The sequence below is a fragment of the Xenopus laevis genome, chromosome 2L (assembly GCF_017654675.1).
Source record: "Xenopus laevis strain J_2021 chromosome 2L, Xenopus_laevis_v10.1, whole genome shotgun sequence".
Lineage (NCBI taxonomy): Eukaryota > Metazoa > Chordata > Amphibia > Anura > Pipidae > Xenopus > Xenopus laevis.
Genome location: NC_054373.1, coordinates 164,781,074 through 164,805,936, shown reverse-complemented (window position 1 = coordinate 164,805,936; position 24,863 = coordinate 164,781,074). Strand labels below are relative to the sequence as shown.

The 24,863-nt window shown below is 43.1% G+C and overlaps 1 protein-coding gene across 1 annotated transcript; it reads left to right on the top strand.

The window, feature by feature from the left end:
- Positions 1-17,213: 17,213 nt before the first annotated feature.
- Positions 17,214-24,641, top strand: polr1d.1.L (RNA polymerase I and III subunit D, gene 1 L homeolog). Its single transcript, XM_018247710.2, has 4 exons — positions 17,214-17,414; positions 18,317-18,487; positions 20,931-21,005; positions 24,185-24,641. Exons 2-4 carry the CDS (start codon positions 18,465-18,467, stop codon positions 24,423-24,425), a joined length of 339 nt encoding a protein of 112 aa, XP_018103199.1. The 5' UTR covers positions 17,214-17,414; positions 18,317-18,464; the 3' UTR covers positions 24,426-24,641.
- Positions 24,642-24,863: the final 222 nt, after the last annotated feature.

The window sequence follows — 24,863 nt, the reverse complement described above, 5'->3', positions numbered from 1 at the left end:
CTATCTGCCCTATGCTCAATGTGTGTGCCATGCTCTGCCTGCCCTATGCTGCTTGTGTGTGCCATACTCTGCCTGCCCTATGGGCCATGTGTGTGCCATACTCTGCCTGTCCTATGCTCCTTGTGTGTGCCATACTCTGTTTTCCCTATGCTCCCTGTGTGTGCCATACTCTACCTGCCCTATGCTCCTTGTGTGTGTGCCATGCTCTACCTGCCCTATGCTCCTTGCGTGTGCCCTGCTCTACCTGCCCTATGCTCCCTGTGTGTGCCATACTCTACCTGCCCTATGCTCCCTGAGTGGGCCATACTCTACCTGCCTTATGCTCCTTGCGTGTGCCATGCTCTACCTGCCATATGCTCCCTGTGTGTGCCATGCTCTGCCTGCCCTATGCTCCTAGCACAGAAGTTGCTTTAGGGCAGTGATCTTTAGGCCAGTGGCTCCTGAGAAACATGTTACTCACCAACCCCTTGGATGTTGCTTCAGTGGCCTCAAAGCAGGTGCTTATTTTTGAATTCCAGGCTCGGAGGCACGGAATTCAAATTTTTATTTGCACAAAAAACAGGTGTACCACAAAACAGAGTAGGCTTTAGGCTTCTGTAGGCTGCCAGTCCAAATAGGGCCTACCAAATAGCCAATCACAGCCCTTATTTGGCATTCCCAATTAACTTTTTCCATGGTTGTGGATAAGATGCCTGATATGCACAGGCTCAGGCTCAGCTGTATGACTTCCAGCATAAAGAAGATGCCTGATATTCCTGACCACTGCAAAAAAAGGAAAACGTGTGCTCACCACGAAATCTTATTCCTGACCATGGCTTTTTGGTTTGTTATTGTGGTGTTTATACAAATGGCCTGTAGATGTCACTGTGTTCAGACTTATACTGTGCATGCTTCCTGGACAGCTTAAAAGTGAAAGTTACTGTTGTGTAATGCCTGCATGAGTCTCTGCTAATAAAGCACTGTTATACTCTTCTCATCCTCGGCTGCTCAAAACATAACAGTTATGCTTATTGAGCCCACCTCATATTGTACTCCTATTCATTCTTTAAGCAGGGAAAGAGATATTGTCAGGACTGCCAGACGTACCCGACCCAGAAGTATCCGACGGCGCTGTTTACATTCCCGGCGGTCACAGTGAAGATCCAAGATGGCGGCGCCCATGCTGAACACATGGCTGCAGCGTCGCTGTATGATGATGTCATCTCTGGTGCCGGGATCTCATCATAAAAGGGCGCCCAAAACACTGTGACGGCGCCCAAGAATAGGATTTGCTGCCATTAATCCTGGGTTCCTGTTTGTGTTTCCTGTATCCTGATTCCTGCTCCTGCCTTGGTTTTGACCCCCTGCCTGGACTCTTGTTATTTGATCCTGATCTGCCTGCCATTGAACTCTTGCCTGGACTTTGACCTTGATTCTGCTTAACCCTTTGGATACCGCGACCTTGCTCCCTCAAGAGGGCTTCCTCCTTGATCCAGACTACCTCCCTGGAGGGAGCTCCCGGCTCCCTGACATTATTCTTGGGCCATGGATCCCACTGAGGAAGCTCAGCCAGATTTCGGCAGGGCCTTTCGAGGTCTGCATACTCGCATGGAGGCGTACGAAGCTCGGCAAAATTATGTCGGACGCACGCTGGAGGCGATTTTTAAAAAAGTTATCTATGCTGACGCCGACTACTCCAACGCTGACAACGCCCACGCTAGTTGCTGCCGACATGGCTACACAGTCCTCCACTTCTGGTCCACGTATTCCTGCACCGCCTCTCTACAGTGGCGACCCTCAAGCCTGTCGTGGTTTTGTGAATCAGTGCCAGATTCGGTTCGCCCTGCAACCTGCAGAATTTAACTCTGAGCGAGCAAAGGTTGGTTTCGTGATCACTCGTCTGGCAGGGAAAGCGCTCGAATGGGCATCTCCGCACTGGGAGAAGGAGTCTCCTTTAATTGATGATCCCAAAGCCTTCCTTCACGAATTCCGGACTGTGTTCGATGCTCCCGGTCGGGTGGCGACCGCTGCTTCTCGTCTGTTCCAGATCCGCCAAGGAAATCGCAGTGTTGCAGAATATGCCATTGAATTCCGTACTCTCGCTGCAGAGACTTGTTGGAACAATGATGCCTATCATGCTGCCTTCTACAATGGTCTCTCTATCCACCTCAAAGATGACCTGGTCTCTCGTGAATTACCCACGCAGGTTGAAGACCTCATTGCTTTGTCTGTCAAGGTGGACACCCGTCAGAGAGAACATCAAGCTGATAGGGACAGAGTCAAGAAATTTCAACCCATGTTGGCTCCTCGCTTTCAAAGACCTCTATTACCTCCTGCCCCCCAGCAGCCTTCTGTTATTCCTCCGGAGGAACCTATGCAAGTCGGAAGAGCTCGTCTCTCTGAACAGGAGAAACTCCGGAGACGTACGGCTGGACTTTGTCTCTACTGTGGGGGTCAATCTCACTTTGCCAACTCCTGTCCTGTGAAGCCTCAGAGTTCCTCTCTTCAAGGTAACCTTGGAAAGACTCATGTAGGGGGGCGTTACTCCCAAGTCACAAGAGAACTCTCACAGGTTTCTTCTGCCTTTACAGATCCGTCTGTCCACTAAGACCATTGTTGGCTCAGCTTTTATTGACTCTGGAGCTGCCGGAAATTTCATGGACGCTCTCTTTGCCAAGCATATGAATGTTCCCCTGTTTCCATTGACTCCTCCACTTCGAGTAACCGCCATTGATGACCGACCCCTTGAATCCGAGTTTATCTCTATGACGACTGGGGAATTGCCTGTGCAGGTTGGGACTTTACACAAAGAAAAGTTATCGTTCCTGATTATTTCCTGTCCTTCTGTTCCAGTCGTCTTGGGGCTTCCCTGGTTACGCCTGCATAATTCTATCATTGATTGGTCCTCGGGGCAGGTTTCCCGTTGGAGTCCATACTGCCAACAGCATTGCCTTCCTGCTGAACCCATCCAGAGGGTGAATATTTCTACGTCAGATTTGAAGACGCTTCCCTCCTTCTACAAGGAATTCTCTGATGTCTTCTGTAAAAAGTCTGCAGAATTTCTCCCTCCTCATCATCACTACGATTGTCCAGTTGATCTCCTGCCCGGAACCATGCCTCCTAGAGGTCGCACTTATCCTCTCTCCCCAGCAGAGACCGCTGCCATGAAGGAATATATCCAAGAAAATCTCCAGCGGGGGTTTATTCGCCCTTCTACTTCTCCTGCAGGGGCTGGATTCTTCTTCGTGGAGAAGAAGGATGGAGGCCTACGTCCTTGTATTGATTACCGGGGTCTTAATAAAATCACCGTTAAGAACCGGTATCCCTTGCCTCTGATCGCAGAACTTTTTGACCAACTGAAGGGGGCTAAAATTTTCACTAAGTTGGATCTCCGTGGGGCGTATAACCTCATCCGCATCCGTGAAGGTGACGAATGGAAGACAGCATTCAACACTCGTGATGGGCACTATGAGTACCACGTAATGCCCTTTGGTCTCTGCAATGCCCCTGCTGTCTTTCAAGAATTCGTGAACGACATTTTCCGGGATCTCTTGGGAAAGTTTGTGGTCGTGTACCTAGATAACATCCTGATTTTCTCCAAGGACCTTGCAAGCCATCGCTCCCAGGTGAAGGAAGTACTCTCTCGTTTGAGGAAGAACTCTCTCTTTGCCAAACTGGAGAAATGTGTGTTTGAAGTGTCCAATATTCCTTTTCTGGGCTATATCATCTCCCCAGAGGGTTTCGAGATGGATCCTGTGAAAGTGTCTGCAATCCAAGAGTGGCCCCTACCGCTGAGCACTAAGGCAATCCAGAGATTCATTGGTTTTGCCAATTACTACCGGCAATTAATTAAGGGGTTCTCTTCTCGCATTGCTCCTATCCTGGCCCTCATCCGAAAAGGGGGTAAACCCAGCTTGTGGCCCCCGTCTGCTATTGAAGCCTTTCAATCCCTGAAGGATGCCTTCACTTCCGCTTTGGTTCTCCGCCATCCTGATCCGGAGTTACCTTTCTTCATCGAGGTGGATGCTTCTGAAGTTGGAGCTGGAGCTATCTTGTCCCAAAGACATCCCTCTGATGGAAAGTTGCACCCATGTGCATATTTCTCTAAGAAGTTCTCTCCTGCCGAACATAATTATGATGTAGGAAATCGAGAACTCCTGGCTGTCAAGCTTGCCTTAGAAGAGTGGCGTCACCTCCTTGAAGGTTCCTTGATCCCAGTCACGATCTATACAGATCATAAGAATCTTGAGTTCATTCAATCTCTCAAGAGGCTGAATCCCAGACAAGCAAGGTGGGCTCTCTTCTTCTCTCGATTTAACTTTGTCTTGACTTATTGCCCTGGCTCCAAGAATCGGAAAGCCGATGCTCTGTCTCGAAGTTTCACTCCGGTGGATCGTACTCCTGAAAGACAAGAGCCAATTATTCCTCCTGTCAAGATCATCGCTTCTTTATACCCTCAATTTGCTGATCAAATTCTGGCTGGTCAATCTTCTGCTCCTCCTGATACTCCCATCGGAATGGCATTCGTACCTCCTGAACTTCGTCTGCCTATCCTGCAACAGACTCATAGCTCAAAGCAAGCGGGACCCTGGTCCTGCTAAGACTCTAGAACTTTTACGGCGTCTAGTCTGGTGGCCAACTATTCGTAAAGATGTCAAAGACTTTGTTGCTGCTTGTACCGTTTGTGCCACTTCCAAGCCTAGCCATTCTCGCCCTAGCGGGTTACTACAGCCTTTGCCTGTCCCCTCTCGTCCTTGGACGCATTTGGCAATGGACTTCATAGTCGAACTTCCTCCCTCCAGTGGGAACACCGTGATCTGGGTCGTCATAGATCGTTTTAGCAAGATGGCCCACTTCATCCCTTTATGGAAGCTTCCATCTGCAGTGGAGTTGTCACGGTTGTTTATTCAATTCATTTTCCGCCTGCATGGCTTCCCGGCGGAGATTGTCTCTGACAGAGGTTCCCAGTTCACGGCGAAGTTTTGGCGTTCCTTATGCAAGGTCTTGGGTATTGCTCTCCAATTCTCCTCTGCCTATCATCCCCAAACGAATGGGGCAGCGGAGCGAGTGAATCAAGCCTTAGAACAATTCCTGAGAAATCATGTCTCCCTCTGCCAAGATGATTGGTCTGACCTTCTCCCGTGGGCGGTATTTGCTCATAACAACGCCTGTCATTCATCCACTGGAAGATCTCCATTCATGTCTGTGTATGGCCAACATCCTCAAGCCTTTCCGCAAGACTTTGTTTTGACTGATGTCCCAGCCGCTGATGACCATGCGGCCCATATGTCCGCTATTTGGGCTGCAACCAAGTCTAATTTGGAGAAGAGTGCTCTTGTGCACAAGACCTTCGCGGATCGGAGACGTAGGTCCTCTCCTCTCTTCAAGGTTGGTGATAAAGTTTGGCTTTCTTCCCGAAACATTCGTCTGAAGGTGCCATCTCCCAAGTTGGGTCCGAAGTTTGTGGGTCCATTTCCCATCTTGGAGATTATCAATCCTGTGGCTGTCAGACTTCAGCTTCCCCCTGAGATGCGAATCCCCAACGTGTTTCATGTCTCCTTGGTGAAACCCGCTACCTCCAACCGCTTTTCTATTGACCAGTCTCCCCCTCCTACTATCTCTGTGGATGGTCAACAAGAATATGAGGTGGAAAAGATCCTTGACTCCAGAATCTCCAGGGGTTCTCTTCAGTACCTCATCAAGTGGAAGGGCTTTGGCCCTGAAGAATGCTCCTGGGAAGGACACTCTGATGTTCATGCTCCTCGTCTTGTGAGGGATTTCCACGCCAGGTTTCCCCAAAAGCCTTGTCCTGGTGGTCCAGAGGCCCCCCGTGGGGGAGGGGGTACTGTCAGGACTGCCAGACGTACCCGACCCAGAAGTATCCGACGGCGCTGTTTACATTCCCGGCGGTCACAGTGAAGATCCAAGATGGCGGCGCCCATGCTGAACACATGGCTGCAGCGTCGCTGTATGATGATGTCATCTCTGGTGCCGGGATCTCATCATAAAAGGGCGCCCAAAACACTGTGACGGTGCCCAAGAATAGGATTTGCTGCCATTAATCCTGGGTTCCTGTTTGTGTTTCCTGTATCCTGATTCCTGCTCCTGCCTTGGTTTTGACCCCCTGCCTGGACTCTTGTTATTTGATCCTGATCTGCCTGCCATTGAACTCTTGCCTGGACTTTGACCTTGATTCTGCTTAACCCTTTGGATACCGCGACCTTGCTCCCTCAAGAGGGCTTCCTCCTTGATCCAGACTACCTCCCTGGAGGGAGCTCCCGGCTCCCTGACAGATATTGACTGGCAAGAGTACTGTAGTAGTCAATACCTAGGCCACCCATTGTCTCCTGCCTGCTAAGCTGGAATCTCTTTGGTGTAAAACACCCCATGTATTAAAGCTATAAAATTGATCACCATTATTATTAGATCCCGAGTTGACAATGAGAATAAATCACATCATGATATCAATCTTTACATCAATAATTCTACAATGCATCCTTACCAAGCTGGAGAACTGAAAGACTGATCATGAAGGCAAGATAATGAAACTAGTAAAAAGAGGTCTGATATCAACAGTTCATCTGTCATGTGACTGTTCATCTCAGCTGAGAGCCTGAGCAAAGTCAATATTTCTAGGCAGATGGACAGAGCCTATGGGGATGTGGGGGCAACAAGAACATTCATCAAGATTTTATCATCTTTCTCATGGGTTTTTCACACATTCCTGGATGCTTTCCCCAGCAAGGGTAGGCTGGAAAAAAGATTTCAGACACTACAGTGTTATTAATAGCAGACAATCTTGCTAAACCAATATATAACATCAGATTTTAGCATATTGTACAGTTAAAAAAATAAAAGTGTGCAGTATAAGACACAAAATCAAGCCTCTTGCGGTGGCCATAGACTCAAAGACGCCAAACGAGCGGATCTTTCCCCGATATGCCACTAACGGCATGGCTATATCGGGGGTAATTCAAACATTCGGCCATATGGGCCAAGGGGCTCCGACGGGTCGGTCGGTTAAAAATCCAACCTTCCCGATCGATATCGTGGCCAGATATCGATCGGGAAGACCCATCGGAAGCCCCCATACACGGGCAGATAAGCTGTCAAATCGGTCCAAACGACCGATATCGGCAGCTTTATCTGCCCGTGTATGACCACCTTTAGTTCTCATTTACCCAGGACTTATGTCTGGGGCTTTGTTCTGCACCCCACCCCTTTTGTGACATCATCGGTGGGGCGGCGCAGGTCTGTAATAGGAAACCGGGCGCGGGTGGAGGAAGGGCGGGTTTGGGTCGGGTTTTACTAACATTAGAAACATTTTTTATTTTGCACAGCCTATCCATTTACCCAGTTTTTATTTTTACACTGAACAATTTCTTTAATTAGCCATATAATTTTATTATAAAGTCTGATTTTATATATAGGTTTAGCAGCAATGTCTAGTGCTAATCCCAATAAGGTGTGTGAGTACATTACTGAGGCAATGAAAATGCCGTTCTTACAGATAATGCGCAGAGAATAAAATCATAATGCAATTACTAACTGCAACCTGGAGAAACATATGGCAAAAAAAAAAAAGATATCTTCACAGTTGTTTCTGTCAATGGATCATTCATTTCAGTGGCATTCTGGTTTAGTAAGGAGATCACTATTTATAGATTTCATTGTGTGAGAAAAAAAAAGACAAGGATTCTCTTTTAATGTGTTTTAAACCTTTAACTGCAGTGTGTGTCAGAGATAGCACCATGTGACACCCATATATTTACATATAACTTGGAAACATAGTATATCGCCTTGCACTCTGTAAGGCTCACATTCAAAATGTAGGGCAGGGCTGGATTTCCTATACAGTAAAGGTAAGGTATAAGTTATCCGGAAAGCTCTGAATTACAGGAAGGTTGTCTCCCATTGACTCCATTTTAATCAAATAATCCAAAATTGTAAAACCTATGTTTCTCTTTAATAATAGTAATAAAACAGTACCTTGTACTTTATCCCAACTAATATATGATTAATCCTTATTGGAGGCAAAACCCTATTGGGTTTAACGTTTAAATGATCTTTTAGCAGACAAAGTATGAAGATCCAAATTACAGAAAGTTCTGCTATTCGGAAAACTCCAGGTCCCGAGCATTCTGGTTAACAGGTCCCATACCTGTATAGGTATGGGATTTGGGCAATGGCTTCAGAGTAAATATGATAATGCACACTCAAATATTTCTGGTCAAGTTATTAAAGGGGAAAACTAAAAAAAAAACTAGAATTTTTATAGATTTATTATACTCCAAAGCTGCTAAAATCCATATCCGGAAATACTGCAGTTAAAACCTGTCAAGGTCATGTAAAAGTCAAAGGCAGATGTCCCTGAAGGTGTTTCTTGACATTGTGATCCACGCTGGTTTCCATGCGATAATTCTAGAAAGTCGAGTCTTCGGTGCCTCAATTAAAAAAAGTCGGACGATTCAAATTGACTCACGATTTTTTTGTCACAACATTTTTTCACACCAACTTTTTGAGCTGTTTTTTTGCTAAATGAGTTAAATTCGAGAATGGGAGTTAGGTCGACTTTGTTTTAATAAAATTAATTAGATAAATGCGAGTTTTAACAAATACCCCCCTTACTGTACTACACATGCGCCAACTGGGTAGGAGAAGGGCAGGTGATGGTGGTGTTTTACTACTCATGGGCCAATGCACCAAGCTCTGTAAGTTACTTCATATTTGCATTCTACTTGTGTTTGTAACTTACCCACCTACTTAATGGGGTGATTCACCTTTACATTAACTTTTAGCATGTATTAGAATGTTCAGTTCTTAGCAACTTTTCAATTGGCCTTAATTTTTTATAGTCTTTGACAGAACCTTGTAAATGATTTGCCCAATCCCCTCACAAACCCTGACAGTTCCCAGACCAGGAATTGCAGTTTTTCATCTTTCGGGCCCATGGGACCACTGACTGCAATGCCCCCTTGTACCTAGGGTTTCCATCTTTCTGCGTCCAGAAAAGGGGTGGGAGGTGATGTCATGGGGGCATGGTTGTGACATCACAGGGGTGGGGTGATGGCATCCTGGGGACAGGACTATAAAGTGGTGAATGGTCAATCTAGGGGAGTCTTGCCCTGTTTTCCTAATTTGGAAAATTGTTCAAGAATTTTGACCTGGGCAGCCCTTCTGAAAACCAGGATCTCTGGGTCAGAACCAGACAGGTGGCAACCCAACCCGTACCTCCCTGATGGCCATGCAACGGTAGGTAGTCAAGTGAGCAGGTTTTTTTAGATAATTAGGCAACACATTTGTTGGCCCAACTTGAGCTGATCTCATTCCTGGGCCATGTGTTTGAACATAAAAATCTCTGCAGACACATTGGACAAACACTGCATCCACAGTCCTATGTGGTTTGTCATCAGGTGGACTTTTTTTCAGCCTTCTTATCTCTAACTGAGCCCCAGATATTGAACAGAGAGGATGGTGTTTTGACCCTGAACAAAGGTACCAGTACAGGTACAAGTACTAGGGTCAGGCCACACACCCCAGGGACAAATCTCCTCTTCTTCAAGGTGACAATCTCCCCAAACTGCCTTCCCCCTGCCCTCCGCCGGCTAAAATGAAAATCACCTGGGGGAAGGCACACGCGGCGCTTCGTTTTCGCTGGGGCGACTAATCTCTCTGAAGCAGCTCATGTGGCCAGACCTTTAGGTGACTGATATATCAGGCAGTGGGGGAGTGATTCTGGGTGATTAGGCCTTACCTTAAGCACCAATCAGGCCCCAATACTGACCTGTGTGTTGTTGCTTATGTGGATTGCAATACAGCAGCCTAATGATTTACAAAACAAAAGCACGCAGACATTTTGTTGACCAGGCTTGAAAGGTCAACAAAAATCCAATTTATTGAGGTTTGCCTATATATTAGGTGCATGATGCTGATGCACCTATGTATGCATTAGTGCCATGCTGCTGCACTATGCACTGGCCGCCATAAGACATTGGCAGATCCCTGGACTGATTGATATCCATGAAACTCAGTTTTATACCATCTCATGTATATGGCCACCTTTAATCTAGAGAGAAATGTCAGGGAAGGAGGACAGGCCAGTGCAATAATCTTAGAGATTGAATTCACAGGGCGGGAATTTAAATGATGGTACAGAAATAGATTTGATTTATATTGCCAGTCTAAAAGAGAACTTATTGGTAATGCTCCTTTTATGGAAAATTCAATTTCACGTTCATCTTTTTTGGCCTCTTCCCAAGCGACATTCTAGTCTCTTGTCATAACATTCAATATTCCTGGGAAATTATTCTTGTTAAACCACAGCTCATTATTTACATTTATAACTCTCCTGTACATCTGAATAAGCACCTACAGCTAAACGATGCGCTCCCAATCACTGAAACAGAGCCTGCAGTGAGAATTTACACATTTTGAATTGGAACATATATTATCACTGCTTTATTGCATGTTGTGTTCGGTACAACAGTAAAAACAACTAGAGAGGTACATTTCCTGAAGAAAATGTGAGTGGTGCTTGCCGTGGCAAAACTCAGGCCCAAATCTGATTGGCTGTTGTTGCCCCGCCCCTTTTTTTCCTAATTGTGAACCACAGTCACTCAGTGACTAACATACCAAAGTTTGGGAATGCTGTCATTTAATGTGTAAAAATGGCAGCATTTCTATTTTTTTCTATTGAAAATCAATGAATGAAATTTGATTGGTTGTTGGTGGCTCCGCCCACTTTTTCTAAACTTGAAGTGGAAACCCCCAGCGACCACATTTGTGATATTCAAGGTCCCTGACATCAATACTGAGAGAATGGCAGCCTTCTTAATTTTTCCCATTAAAACCAATCAAAGAAATCTGATTGGTTGGTTTTGGCTCCACCCACTTTTCTTAATTTTAATCCCAGTCCCCCAGTGACCAACTGTGCCAACTTTGAGGAGGCTGCCATTAACCGTCTAAGAGCGGCAGCAGTTTAAAATTTTCCTATTTAATTGAATGGCTGAAATTTGATTGGCTGTTGTAGACTCCGCCCACTTTTTGTAAATTTTGGCTGCAGTCACCCAGTGACCCACGGTGCCAAGTTTGGGAGCTCTGGCTTTATTACTGTGAGAATTACAGCTGTTTACATTTTCTCATTGAAGTCAATAGGGAAAATCTGATTGGTTGTTTGCGGCTCTGCTCACTTTTTTGGGTCCCCAAAATAGGACAGAAAAGTCACAACACCCCATTCCCGAATAAGCTGAACGGTTTGACACCTCATTCATGGGTCTGCGACAAACTAATTATTCGATAAATTCCCCATTATAAGTCAATGGGGCAAATTTGGGGACCTCTCCTGCCCCGGGGGTAAAACTTATACCCTCGTGTGGGGTATCATCTGACACAGGTCGCAAACCTCTTCAAATGTGGTAAATTTAACGTTTCTACAAGATTCCCTCTCTGCGCTAGAATCCGTCAAAAGTTGGCCTCAATGTTAATCTATGGGACTTTTCGGGGTGGTTAATTGCCCCCGCAAGGGGCAATTAACCACCCACCCCTTAGAAAAGTCATACCACCCCATTCCCGATTAAGCCGCACGATTTGACACCTCATTCATGGGTCTAGGACAAACGGTGCGGGACTAGTTACGCGCCAAACTTTCATACGGAAGAAGAATAAAAATAAGTTTGCAAGATAACAGTAGTGATGCTTTGCTTCGCAAGCACCACTAACAAAGCAAAGACAATAGAAGAAAACTGTAAAATGCCCTTTAATCAGGCTGACCTGGAACAAACATTAATCTAAAGCTCATGGAAATGTAAAATTACTGCTGGGTGGCATTTTTTATTCAACTCTCGCTGACTCTGATCAATAACCCCCTACCTTGGGCCACACTCTTCTGCTTTAAAAAATGTTTTGACATAGGGTACTTTTGTGTAAAATAACACCCTCATCTTGCTTCAGGCACCCAAACAACCCCAGGGTGGGCCTTTTTTTGTAGATTTCTGCGTAGCACTGTAAAGTAAATGTGATTATACAAGTGCTTTGCACAAAAATACCACAGGCAAGTGCATTTTTCAAAAAAGCTGACCCAGAGTTGCTAAGGGGGGCCAAACAAATTGGGATCCCCAGTGACTTTACATTTCTCTATGTTTTATCCATGGCAAAGAGTGCCAGTAATGTAGGTAATAATTTCTGAGATCCATTCAAATGTATGGGGAAAGTTCCTTAGTAGGCAACAGAGCAGCCTCTTTCAACTAAATGATTAATGAGTTGTTAGCGTTGGAGTGGGTCTAAGGGGGCAGCATCACTAGTGCATTGAGTGCACTAGTGGAGCTGAATTTCCGGGTTAAAACCCGAAAGTTCGGCTCTTAAAGTAACAAGAGGCGGCTTTTTGTCATGAGACAGCAGCAAGTGGAACAGATGGGTGGGACTAGTAGGGTTTTTGTGAAATTTTCAATAAAGTAACCAGAAGCACATTCCTTCTATATCTAAACGAGTTTAATGCACTGGTACATTCTTGTTTTAAACATAATATGTCTCCTTTAAAGGGCTGGTCCACCTTTAAATTAACTTTTAATATGTAATGCAATTGCTAATTCTAACTAACTTTTAATTGATTTTTATTGTGTTATTTTTTTTAGTTTTTCATTTATTTGCCTTCTTCTTCTGACTCTTTCCAGCTTTCAAATGGGTGTCACTGACCCCATGTAAAAACAAATGCTCTGTAAAGTTACATATTAATTTTTATTGCTACTTTTTATTACTTATCTTTCTATTCAGGCCCTCTTGTATTCATATTTCAGTCTCTTATTCAAATCAATGCATGGTTGCTGGGGTAATTTGGACCCTAGCAACTGGATTACTGAAATTGCAAACTGGAGAGCTGCTGAATAAAAAGCTAAATAACTCAAAACACAAATAATACAAAATGAAAACCAGTTGCAAATTGTCTCAAAATATCACTCTATACTGCATATACAGCAGACCTTTATTTTACTATGTAGTAAGCCCTATATGTTTTCTTATTTTACTCTTCTTGTAGTTCTTTTAAGTATTGTTTTATTTTTGGTAAATAATTGCCATGATAAGATTCCATGCAAAATCAAACAATATAATGTTGTAGTCTTAAAGAGCCTATGTGCCTCCAAAAGAAAGTCCTGGGGCAAACTGAACAGATAAAATAATATATTTTTCTTAAGGAAGTGGTTCAACTTTCACTTAAAGGGATACTGTCATGGGAAAAAATTTTTTTTACAAAATGAATCAGTTATTAGTGCTGCTCCAGCAGAATTCTGCACTGAAATCCATTTCTCAAAAGAGCAAACTGATTTTTTTATATTCGATTTTGAAATCTGAAATGGGGCTAGACATTTTGTCAATTTCCCAGCTACCCCAAGTCATGTGACTTGTGCTCTGATAAACTTCAATCACTCTTTACTGCTGTACTGCAAATTAGAGTGATATCACCCCCTCCTTTTTTCCCCCAGCAGCCAAACAAAAGAACAATGGGAAGGTAATCAGATAGCAGCTCCCTAACACAAGATAACAGCTGCCTGGTAGATCTAAGAACAGCACTCAATAGTAAAAACCCATGTCCCACTGAGACACATTCAGTTACATTGAGAAGGAAAAGCAGCAGCCTTCCAGAAAGCATTTCTCTCCTACAGTGCAGGCACAAGTCACATGACCAGGGGCAGCTGGGAATTTTTTTTCCAATGACAGTATCCCTTTAAAGTATGTTATAGAATGGATAATTCTAAGCAAATTTTCATTTGGTCTTTATTATTTATTTTTTATAGTTTTTTTTAATTATTTGTCTTCTTCTTCAGACTCTTTCCAACTTTGAATTGGGGGTCATCGACCCCATCTAAAAACAAATGCTCTGTAAGGCTACAACATTATTATTATTATTATTGCAACTTTTTAGTTACTCATCTTTCTATTCAGACCCTCTCCTATTCATATTCCAGTCTCCATATTAGTATTCAAATCAATGCATGGTTGCTAGGGTAAACTGGACCCTATCAACGAGATTGCTGAAATGGTAAACAGGAGAGCTGCTGAATAAAAAGCTAAATAACTCAAAAAACAAAAATAATAAAAAATGAAAACCAATTGCAAATTGTCTCAGAATATCACATTCTACATCATACTAAAAGTTAACTCACAGGTGAACAACTATTGGCTTTATATTTGCCATTTCTGGGTTTCTCTTTGTCTAATGGGTTTCTCACTGTAAAAAGATATAGCTTTTCACTTGCAGGGGATGGCAGTATACTTATGGCTACAGTTATAATGAATGTATTTACTGATCATATGAATAATGTTGAATGTTGCATTTTGTCTAATGTACGTCACAGGCAATAGAAATAACATATGTGGGTGGACAGTCAAATTGAAGGGTTGCTGCATGAATTCCAAGTATGTTTAAAAACGGATTGTCAGAACACCTACAGTTCAAAAGTGTTATTACTCCTCACACCTTTACACCCTGTTATACTCTGTGACTGCTGGTCTATACCCTGTGCATAAAATACTGGCTTAGTGCAATATTCTCAATGGATTCATTAAATGGACTAGTACCAACAGTATTAGTGCACGTGGTGCCCTCCTCAACTTCTCACTGCAGAAAGCTGCCTATCAAGATTTATTGTATTTGATACCACTATAGCCCAATTTATTATGGTGCACCAAAAATGTCTTCAAATTATGATCTTATATACACTTGAAATCAACTTCAAACAAAGGCACAAGTGCTGTTATCTAAGAAAATCAAACCACTGCTGGGCAACCTACATAAAATAGTTTTCTGCTATTTGCTGGTAAAGGTATGGAATCCATTATCTGGAAACATGTCATCCAGAAAGCTCCAAATTTTAGGAGGGCCATCTACCATAGACTACATTTAATCAAATAATTAATTTTTTTAAAATTATTTCCTTTTTTCTCTGTAATACTAAAACAGTACCTTGTACTTGATCCCAGCTAAGATATAATTAATCCTTATTGCAGGCGAAAACAATCCTGTTGGGTTTAATTCATGTTTCAATCATTTTTAATTAGACTTAGGGGCAGATGTATGAAGGGCCGAATATCGAGGGTTAATTAACCCTCGATATTCGACTAGGAACTAAAATCATTCGACTTCGAATATCGAAGTCGAAGGATTTAGCGCAAATCCTACGATCGAACGATCGAAGGATTATTCCTTCGATCGAACGATTAAATCCTTCGAATCGAACGATTCGAAGGATTTTAATCCAACGATCGAAGGAATATCCTTCGATCAAAAAAATTTAGGCAAGCCTATGGGGACCTTCCCCCATAGGCTAACATTGACTTCGGTAGCTTTTAGCTGCCGAAGTAGGGGGTCGAAGTTTTTTTTAAAGAGGCAGTACTTCGACTATCGAATGGTCGAATAGTCGAACGATTTTTAGTTCGAATCCTTCGATTCGTAGTCGTAGTCGAAGGTCGAAGTAGCCCATTCGATGGTCGAAGTAGCCCAAAAAACACTTCGAAATTCGAAGTTTTTTTAATTCAAATCCTTCACTCGAGCTTCATGAATCGCCCCTTAAGGTCCAAATTATGGAAAGATCCCTTATCTGGAAAACCACAGGTCCCAAGCAGTCTGGTTAACAGGTCCTATACCAGAATAGTGCTAGGACCAATGTGTAATTAATTGCTTTGGTGTCTGTGCCAGAGAGACTCACAGTGCTATCCTATGCGGGGCTTTGCTGTGCCTTTTAATTTGCGTTTGGGGTGGTCACAGACAGTAAGCTTTATTTTTGGTAGTCAATATTTACATTTTCTTTGCAGACATGAGAAATTAATACCAGTAATAACAGTTTAAAAATTCGACCTGCACCCGATTGGACAGCACCTCCATTTATAGAGCCATGCCCAACCTGCCACCTTTTCGCCTGGTGGAATCCGGGCAGGGATCGGTGCTGTGATGTGGCGGGGCTGTGAAATGACGGGGGGACAGTGTTGTCAAGGGCAGGACTATGACGCGGTGATTGGCTGGTCGCCACGTCAATCATAGGAAATCCTGCCCGGTTCTTCTAATTTGGAAAACCGGGCAGGCAGTTTTGACCCAGGCAGTAGAGTCCTGCGCGGGTCCATTTTTTGGAACCCCTACCGTACCCGACCCATACCCGCAACCTGCAATCCACAACCTGGACCCGCAACCTGCATTCTTACCCGCTTGGACACGCAACCCGACCCGTACCGTATTTACTCGTGTATAAGCCGACCCGTGTATAAGCCGAGGTACCTAATTTACCTAAGAAAACTGGAAAAATTTATTGACTCGTGTATAAGCCTAGGGGCCCCATGTCATATTTCAAAATGTGAATGTGTAAATGTGTAATCATGTTTTATGGCATAGAAATCTATCTAAAACGATTTAAAAGAGTCAGAACTATTAGCTGGACAATTGCCACTTGTTTTCCCTGTGACCTCCCACCTGTCATGGCTGCTCAGAAGATCAATGAGGCGCTGCACCTAGCAAAAGCAGAAAAAAGGTACCGTACCGACTGTCACGATCGCCGCCCGGAGCAGGTCCAGGAGCTCCGGGCGGCGCGCCCTTCCCTGCCGGCGTCGCTCCCAAAATGGCGGCGCCCATGGCCGCCACGTGGGTAGCGGCGCCGGCGCCGCTACCCACGTGGCGGCCATGGGCGCCGCCATTTTGGGAGCGACGCCGGCAGGGAAGGACGCGCCGCCCGGAGCTCCTGGACCTGCTCCGGGCGGCGATCGTGACAGTCAGTCACAGACAGTCCTGATGCGCTATGGGAGAGGGAGGTGTGTTGGGGTCGCGGAAGGAGCCTCGTATCTGCGGCCGGTGAGGGATTGGCTACGGTATGTGCAGGGATTTAGCTGACCCGCGTATAAGCCGAGGTCGAGTTTTTCAGCACATTTTGGGTGCTGAAAAACTCGGCTTATACGCGAGTATATACGGTAAGTACCTTATCCGCAACCCAGACCAGCGACCCGCTGACTATTAAGAATCAGGAAGTGCTGTCATTGTAAACCGGAAGTGACATCATCAGAAGTAGGCGTGATCAGACAAAAAGGAGTTAAACAGGAAGTGCTATCATTGTAAACCGGAAGTGACATCATTGGAAGTAGCTGTGATCAGAAAAAAAGAAGTAAAAATTGCTATTGAGAAGACCTGCGGCCCGACCCGCTACCTGCAAACCCACAGAACCGCCGACACGCGTCTATACTCCCACCCGGAAATTCTACATGCAACCCATAGGGTACAGCAGGTTTTTGCGGGTAACCCGCAGATACCCGACCCGCTGCAGGACTCTACCAGGCAGCCCTTCAAAAAACCGGGCTGTCCAGGTGAAAACCAGGCAGGTGGCAACCTACAACTTGCCCATCTCTGATGTCACAAAAGGAGGCAGGCTAGAGCCTCTAAATGGACACTGACAAAATCTGGCAGAGTAAGTTCAACCTGAACCTGCCCATGATCCGCCGAAACCCGCCCGACCCAGGTGTAAACCGGCCATCAGGTTTGGGGGCAGTGATGATGGCACAGGGTGCGGTAGGGTTGCCACCTTTCCTCCCAACTGTTAGCAGACGGGACCGTGACGTGACGGGGCTTTGACGTGGCGATTGGCCAATCACCCGTCAATCACTCATGAATTCCTAATTTGTTAAACCAGGCAGACAGTTTTGACATGGACAGCCCTTCAAAAAACTCAGCTGTCCAGGTCAAAACCAGGTGACTGTTGGCAACCCTAGGGTGGAGAAATGGGAAAGCTGGGCAGGGAAATGGGTGGATGGAGCTGGGAAATAGACATGGTGGGGAAATGGCTGTGTTGGGTGGAGCAGAGGCAGGACTCCTCTGGTAATCGGCAATGGAGACAGTCAGGGCAGGATAGGATTTATAGGGTTTTACAAATTTACTGGCATTATTGTATTTGACAGCTAGGCCAGTCAAATACTGGCCTGGTGGGAACCCTAAATGTAGCCAAACATATCCATGCTGCTTGGCTGCACATAAATAAGTTCAGTCTGCAGCATGACATGGATCTAAATGAATTGCTAATTAACCATGTGGATTTAATATGTGACTGGTTGGAAAGGGATGCCATTGGAACCCTTCCTCAAACAGTCCCCTGCTGCGTTTTTTTAAAGGTGAAGCACCAGCCCAGAGCAGCAAATGATTATAATCACTAGGAGACTCTGTAGTTGTTTCCCAACAATGATATAAAGTCTCAATTGGGTAGATAGGGTTACAGCTTGGCATTCACCCTCCTTCATATTTACCCACTTCCCACTGACATTAATCGGATTCGTCGCAGGCTTTAATCAATGTTTTATTTTCCATGTGACCTAACAGCCCCGCCCCCGAAAGACTCCTTCTGTAATAGGACGCTGATCTGTGACGCTCCTGTTCACGCCCATTCCGGAAGTCGCTGGGGCTGCTTGGCGTTGTGTTGTTGCGACCTCCTACGTTTATTTCCGGGTTCCTTTACTACGCCACGAAAATGCAGGAAGACGAACTGGAGCGGTATGAGCGATATTGTACTAAAAGAACATGCTGCTTGGCAAACTGTTTATGTTCTAGGAGCAGTGGGATGTAGAGACCGCTATATTGTTATAGGTGGGGGAGGTGGAGCTGGGGGAAGTGATTGGGTGCAGTTATTTCTGAAAAACAACAGTTCAGATCAGTGGTTTATAGGGAGATCTTGCTGCTACTGAGATCCAGCTGTTCTTATAGGTTTCAGGCATGGCCCGTGTGTGTTCACTATTCTTTTTACATCACTGAAAGGCCCTTCAAGTCTTGTGTATCTGCAGTTGCCAGGGTTGGGTGCTGAGTACAGTGGTAGTTGAAGTTCAGCTACATCTGAAAAGCCTTTATAATTAGAATAGTGCACAGTTTCACAACTCTTGACAATCTTCTTTATATATAAATATACATTTTTTTTTTAAAGAATCTCTTTACCCAATTGTTACCCATATACATAGTTTTAAGACGTAGTACCGTGTCAGCCATTTAAAAAAAATGTAAAGTTTGGTCATACCTTTTATTGTAGGGATGCACCGAATCCAGGATTCTGTTCGGTATTCAGCCTTTTATTTGGCTGAATCATTGTGTATGGCCAAACCAAATCCGAATCCTAATTTGCGTATGCAAATTAGGGGTGGAGAGGGAAACAGCATGACTTTTTGTCACAAAACAAGGAAGTAAAAAATGTTTTCCCCTTCCCACCCCTAATTTGCATATGCAAATTAGGATTCGGTTCGGTATTCAGATGAATCCTTCTTGAAGGATTCAGGGGTTCGGCCGAATCCAAAATAGTGGATTCGGTGCATCCCTATTTCATTGGCTAACTGGATAAGTAATCATTGCAAGCTTTTGGAGCACACCAGCCCCTTTAGGCAGGCAAAATACAAATGAAAGCTGAAAAGGCACATTATATATACTGTTAGATCACTGAAAAAGGGTTTATGGGCAATATATATGGGCAATAGTAATAATAAATGGGCAATAATAGTAAATAAAAAGTTACAGATAGACAGAGCTAACTTGTAGAAGATAATAAAAGTAATTAGGGTCGGTTGTAAATAGTCCAGAGGTCTGGATTTAGTCAGGTCACATAGTTTGAACTAGACCAAGACAGAAAAGGGTGAGGTTAAATGACCAGTAACATCAAATATTTTTTTTTTTTAAAATCCATTAGTATACATAGAAAAAAAAATGAAATTTTAAGATTGCAAAGCCTTTATTAAGAAATAACTTACCGAAACTCCGCTTCCGCTCCTCATCAGAAAAGGTGATGATCCATCATGCGGCTCTCGATTTCTCTTCCCTGGCTATCTCCTATAAGGAAGGCAAGAAGGAGAACTCGAGCACCACACGATGGATCACCCGATCGCTTTCTAAAGAGGAGCGCAATCTCCGTTTCAGTAACTTATTTTTTAATAAAGATTTTGTGATTTTAAATTTTAATTTGTCTTGGTGTTTTTTTTTTTTTCGATGTATACTAACACATTTTTTTTTTAAAAAAAATTTGATGTTACCGGTCCTTTAACACAGCAATGCACAATTAGGAATTGGACAAGGAAAAGTGAAGATACAGGTAAGGGTTGCACTGGGTGGGATAAGTTCAGGTTCCATATGTTATCCCACCCATTGGAACCCTTACCTGTATCTTCACTTTTTTCTTGTCCAATTCCTAATTGTGCATTGTTGTGTTAACCGTACCCTATTACGTCTTGGTCTAGTTCAAACTAAGAGACCTGACTGATTCCAGATCCTTGGACGATTTCTTCTAAATTTTCTACAAGTTATCTCTGACTATCTATAACTTTCTAATTTATTGCCCATAAACCCCTTTTCAGTGATCTAACAGTGTATATAATGTGCCTTTTTAGCTTTCATTTGTATTATGCTTGACAAAGGGGCCTGTGTGCTCCAAAACACTCAGCTGAAACATTAGTGAATAGGACTGATCTTGATTATGAATTATACGTATTTCTAATTTGTTAGTTTTTGCACCTTGCATGGTATGGGGAAAGTTACAGGAATCCATTTTAACCTGGTTCCAAAAGGTTCTGGTGTCACAAAATGGACTGTTGCCCAGGAACAGGGGTTATTTGGAAGGCTCATACTCCAGCTTTGTGTCTAGAAAGAGCTCTTTTGAGAAATGCTAAATCAGTGCTCAGTATTGGCACAAGCTTCCTATGTGCAGCTTTACAGGTTTGAGGGTGGGCTAATCTTAGTAACCAGAGACCAAAAAATGGCTGCTCATTATAGTCAGATTAAAAAAGAAAAGGACATTTTTAAATAAATTTGCAAATTATAAATAAATTATACTAATGGTAAATAGACCATATTTCATGAGTTTGATACATTGTTTGCACAAAGTTGAAGTACCCTTTAAATTGGAAAAAAAAAAGAAAAAACATGTCGTTTAATGCTAATTTCATGATCTTTTATGCTCATACAGAAAAGCTGTAGAAGAGCTTCTCAAAGAAGCAAAACGTGGCAAGATCCGAGCTGAAACCATGGGAGCAATGGGCTGGTAAGCTACAATTTTTCATTGTATTCATATTAAAATTCAGGGATGTATTTATAAAAAGCTACTCCCTTGCAGATATATCTGCTTTAAGAAGAAGGTAAGGGTAAATGGGTTGTTCACCTAGTCTGAGACAATTTGTAATTGGTTTTCATTTTTTATTATTTGTGGTTTTTGAGTTATTTTGCTTTTTTTTCAGCCGCTCTCCAGTTTGCAATTTCAGCAATCTGGTTGCTAGGGTCCAAATTACAATAGCAACCATGCATTGATTTGAATAAGGGACTGGAATATGAATAGAAGAGAACCTGAATTTAAAGATGAGAAAGAGTAGCAGTAACAATACATTTAGCCTTACAGAGCATTTGTTTTTTAGATGGGCTCAGTTACCCCCATTTGAAAGCTGGAAAGAGTTGGAAGATGAAGGCAAATAACTCCAAAAACTCTAAAAAAAGAAAAAATGAAGGCCATTTGAAGTGTTCAGAATTGGCCATTCTATAACATACTAAAAGTTAACTTAAAGGAGAAGGAAAGCTACGGAGGCATTTTATTGTCAATAGATTAGCTGCAGTATTGCAAGCTTGAATGCTATATTTATTCTGTAGAATGTTTTACCATACCTGAGTAAAAAGCTGTAGAAGCTCTCTGTTTGTTTAGGATAGCAGCTGCAGTATTAGCTTGGTGTCACATCACTTCCTGCCTGAGTCTCTTCTCACTTATAGCTCTGGGCTCAGATTACAGGGGGGGGGGCAAGATGAGCAAATTGAGCATGCTCACGCCCGCCCGGGGCAAGGAGGTTTAAGCTGAAGGTTGGAAGTCTGATACAATTATCTGGTGTATTTCTAAGAATAGAGGGAACCTGAGTGTAATTACATGAGTGGATGGTAGCAAACTATTATTTATTAATCATTTCTTTTCATTACTGAAAACCAGGGGTCCCCAACTTTTTTTTTACCTGTGAGCCACATTCAAATGTAAAAAGAGTTGGGGAGCAACACAAGCATGTCCATTGGGGTGCCAAATAAGGGCTCTGGCTATTTGCTAGCCCCTGCGGACTGGCAGCCTACAGGAGGCTCTGCTTGGCACTATACTTAGTTTTTATGCAATTAAAACTTGCTTCCAAGCCTGGAATTAAAAAATTAGCACCTGGTTTAAGGCCGCTGAGAGCAACATCCAAGGGGTTGAAGAGCAACATGTTGCTCACAAGCTACTGGTTGGGGATCACTGCCTTACACTAACCGATTCCCCGATATACACAAACTTAAATACATTCAGGATGCAGTCAGCATAAGACAATTGTGTGTTTATCTATGAAGTATGATATACCCATTATGATAATTACTTGTAAATATAGTCATAATTATCATTAGAATGCTCAATAGCTGGGACAAGTTTACCTTATACTAGCTTGTTTGGTTTTTAAAGATGGTTCCAACATTAATTCGATACACACGTACTAGCAATGTTGAAATATATATGCACCTTAATGAAATTTATATTCATTTGATGGTACTTTTGATATATTGAGAATTTCCAGACATATGGATTAAAGCACAATAAATGTTTAACAAATGTATAATGATGTTGGGTGTTTAATATTGTTGTTTATTAAACTGACATTCATTAGATAAGTTTGAAATTCAAACCAAGCAACTGCAGAGGAATCGGGGAGTATAGAGAACTGTAGATTTGTGAGGACCCATGATTGATATTATCATTAATAATTTGGGATTTTCAAATGGCATGGGTAATGAACTAAGAGTATAGCAGTTTCTTTACAGGACTGTATGTGATTAAAGTTTCCCCTTTCAGGACATGGTAGATCATTTTCATCATTCACCATGCATAATTCTCTGATTTATGAACATCTTCCAGAAAAGAAAATCTATTTAACAGAGGGTGACCTGTACATGAGGAATTGCTGTCTTTTTTTTCTTTTTCTTAAATAAATGAAGACCAGAGCACTACTTAAAGGGATACTTTCATGGGAATTTTTTTTTCAAAATGCATTAGTTAACAGTGCTGCTCCAGCAAAGAGCAAACTGATTTTTTAATATTTAATTTTGAAATCTGACATTGGGCTAGACATATTGTCAGTTTCCCAGCTGCCCCAAGTCATGTGACTTGTGCTCTAATAAACCTCAGTCACTCTTTACTGCTGTACTGCAAGTTGGAGTGATATCACCCCCTCCCTTTCCCCCCCAGCAGCCTAACAACAGAACAATGGGAAGGTAAGGTGGGAAGGTAACCAGATAGCAGCTTACACAAGATAACAGCTGCCTGGTAGATCTAAGAACAACACTCAGTAGAAAAATCCAGGTCCCACTGTGTCACATTCAGTTACATTGAATAGGAGAAACAACAGCCTGCCAGAAAGCAGTTCCATCCTAAAGTGCTGGCTCTTTCTGAAAGCACATGACCAGGCAAAATGACTTGAGATGGCTGACTACACACCAATATTATAACTAAAAAAAAAAATACACTTGCTGGTTCAGGAATGAAATGTTATATTGTAGAGTGAATTATTTGCAGTGTAAACAGTGTAATTTAGAAATAAAAACTACATCATAAAAATCATGACAGAATCCCTTTAAAGCCCCCATACACGGACAGATATATGCTGCGACAGATTAAGTGGGCAGTTTATGTGGCCCTTCCCGATCTATTTCTGGCTGAGAGTCGGCCAGATGTCGATCAGGCGGGTTTAAAAATTCAGCTGGATCGAGGATAGCATCGGTCCTCGAGCCGACCACACGTATTCTTCTTTTTGTTGTTCTCATTGTGATCTGATTGTTGGGCCCTAGGGCCCACATTCGGATCAGCCCAATATCACCCACCTCAAGGTGAACATATCGAGGAGAGATCTCCCCATGTGTGACCATCTTAAATCTTTTTTTTCATAGATCAAATATGCTTGGGCAGTTAGTTATGCTATAGGTTGGCTAGATATCTAGAGTGCACCAATTGGGATAACTAAGGGTATTATTAAAAGCTGAACTATATCAACCCCATGAGGAGTATACATATCCACAAAGCACATAAGCAACCCTTACTCAGAATATACACTAGGTGGCGTACAAGGAAAGCCAAAAGCAGAACATTTGTGTATTGGAGAGGTGACTGTCTGCAGGGAAATTCCGTACTGTGAAAAAAAGCTTTATATTGTATGTCATGTGTTTGCTTTGCAGGATGAAATGCCCTCTTGCCCCCACCAATAAACGATTTTTGATTAACACGATCAAGAATACATTACCAGCAAAGAGGGAAAAAGACTGCAGTACAAAGAATGAGCAGAAAGAATCCGAGGATCGTTGCAGTGAGAAAGGACATTCAAGGAAGCATAGGACACATCCTTATAAAAGCAGTACCCGTTCCCGAAAGGAGAAAAGCCACTCTCCGCCTCGTAGCAAGAACAACAAGGAAAAGTGATACAAGGACAGTACCAAGAGGAGAGGAAGCAGGGAGCTTAATGCAATAGGCGGCAACTGTTATTTATTAGAATACAATACAATGCTGTTATCTTTGCGAGTAACATCTATAGGTAGGGACATACTTCTACCAAGAAATTGGGCTATAACTGTTGCATCCAAGTAACTATTTTACTGCCAGGATTCCCCTTAAAAGGGTGGTTCACCTTTAAGTTAACTTTTAGTATGATATAGAATGGCCAATTCTAGGGAACGTTATTTACTTTTTATAGTTGTCCAATTATTTGCCTTTTTCTCCTGACTTTCCAGCTTTCAAATGGGGTTCACTGACCCCTTCTAAAAAAAACAATTCTGTAAGGCCACACCTTTATTGTTATTGCTAATACTAATTAGGCGTCGTTCTATTCAGGCCCTCACCTATTTATATTCCAGTATCATA

Excerpts from the sequence above, each read along its gene's own strand:
- polr1d.1.L (XM_018247710.2), top strand. The coding sequence starts at position 18,465 with ATGCAGGAAGACGAACTGGAGCG. Across the intron at positions 18,488-20,930 it reads CAGGAAGACGAACTGGAGCG|AAAAGCTGTAGAAGAGCTTC; the intron begins GTATGAGCGATA and ends ATGCTCATACAG. Across the intron at positions 21,006-24,184 it reads ACCATGGGAGCAATGGGCTG|GATGAAATGCCCTCTTGCCC; the intron begins GTAAGCTACAAT and ends TTTGCTTTGCAG.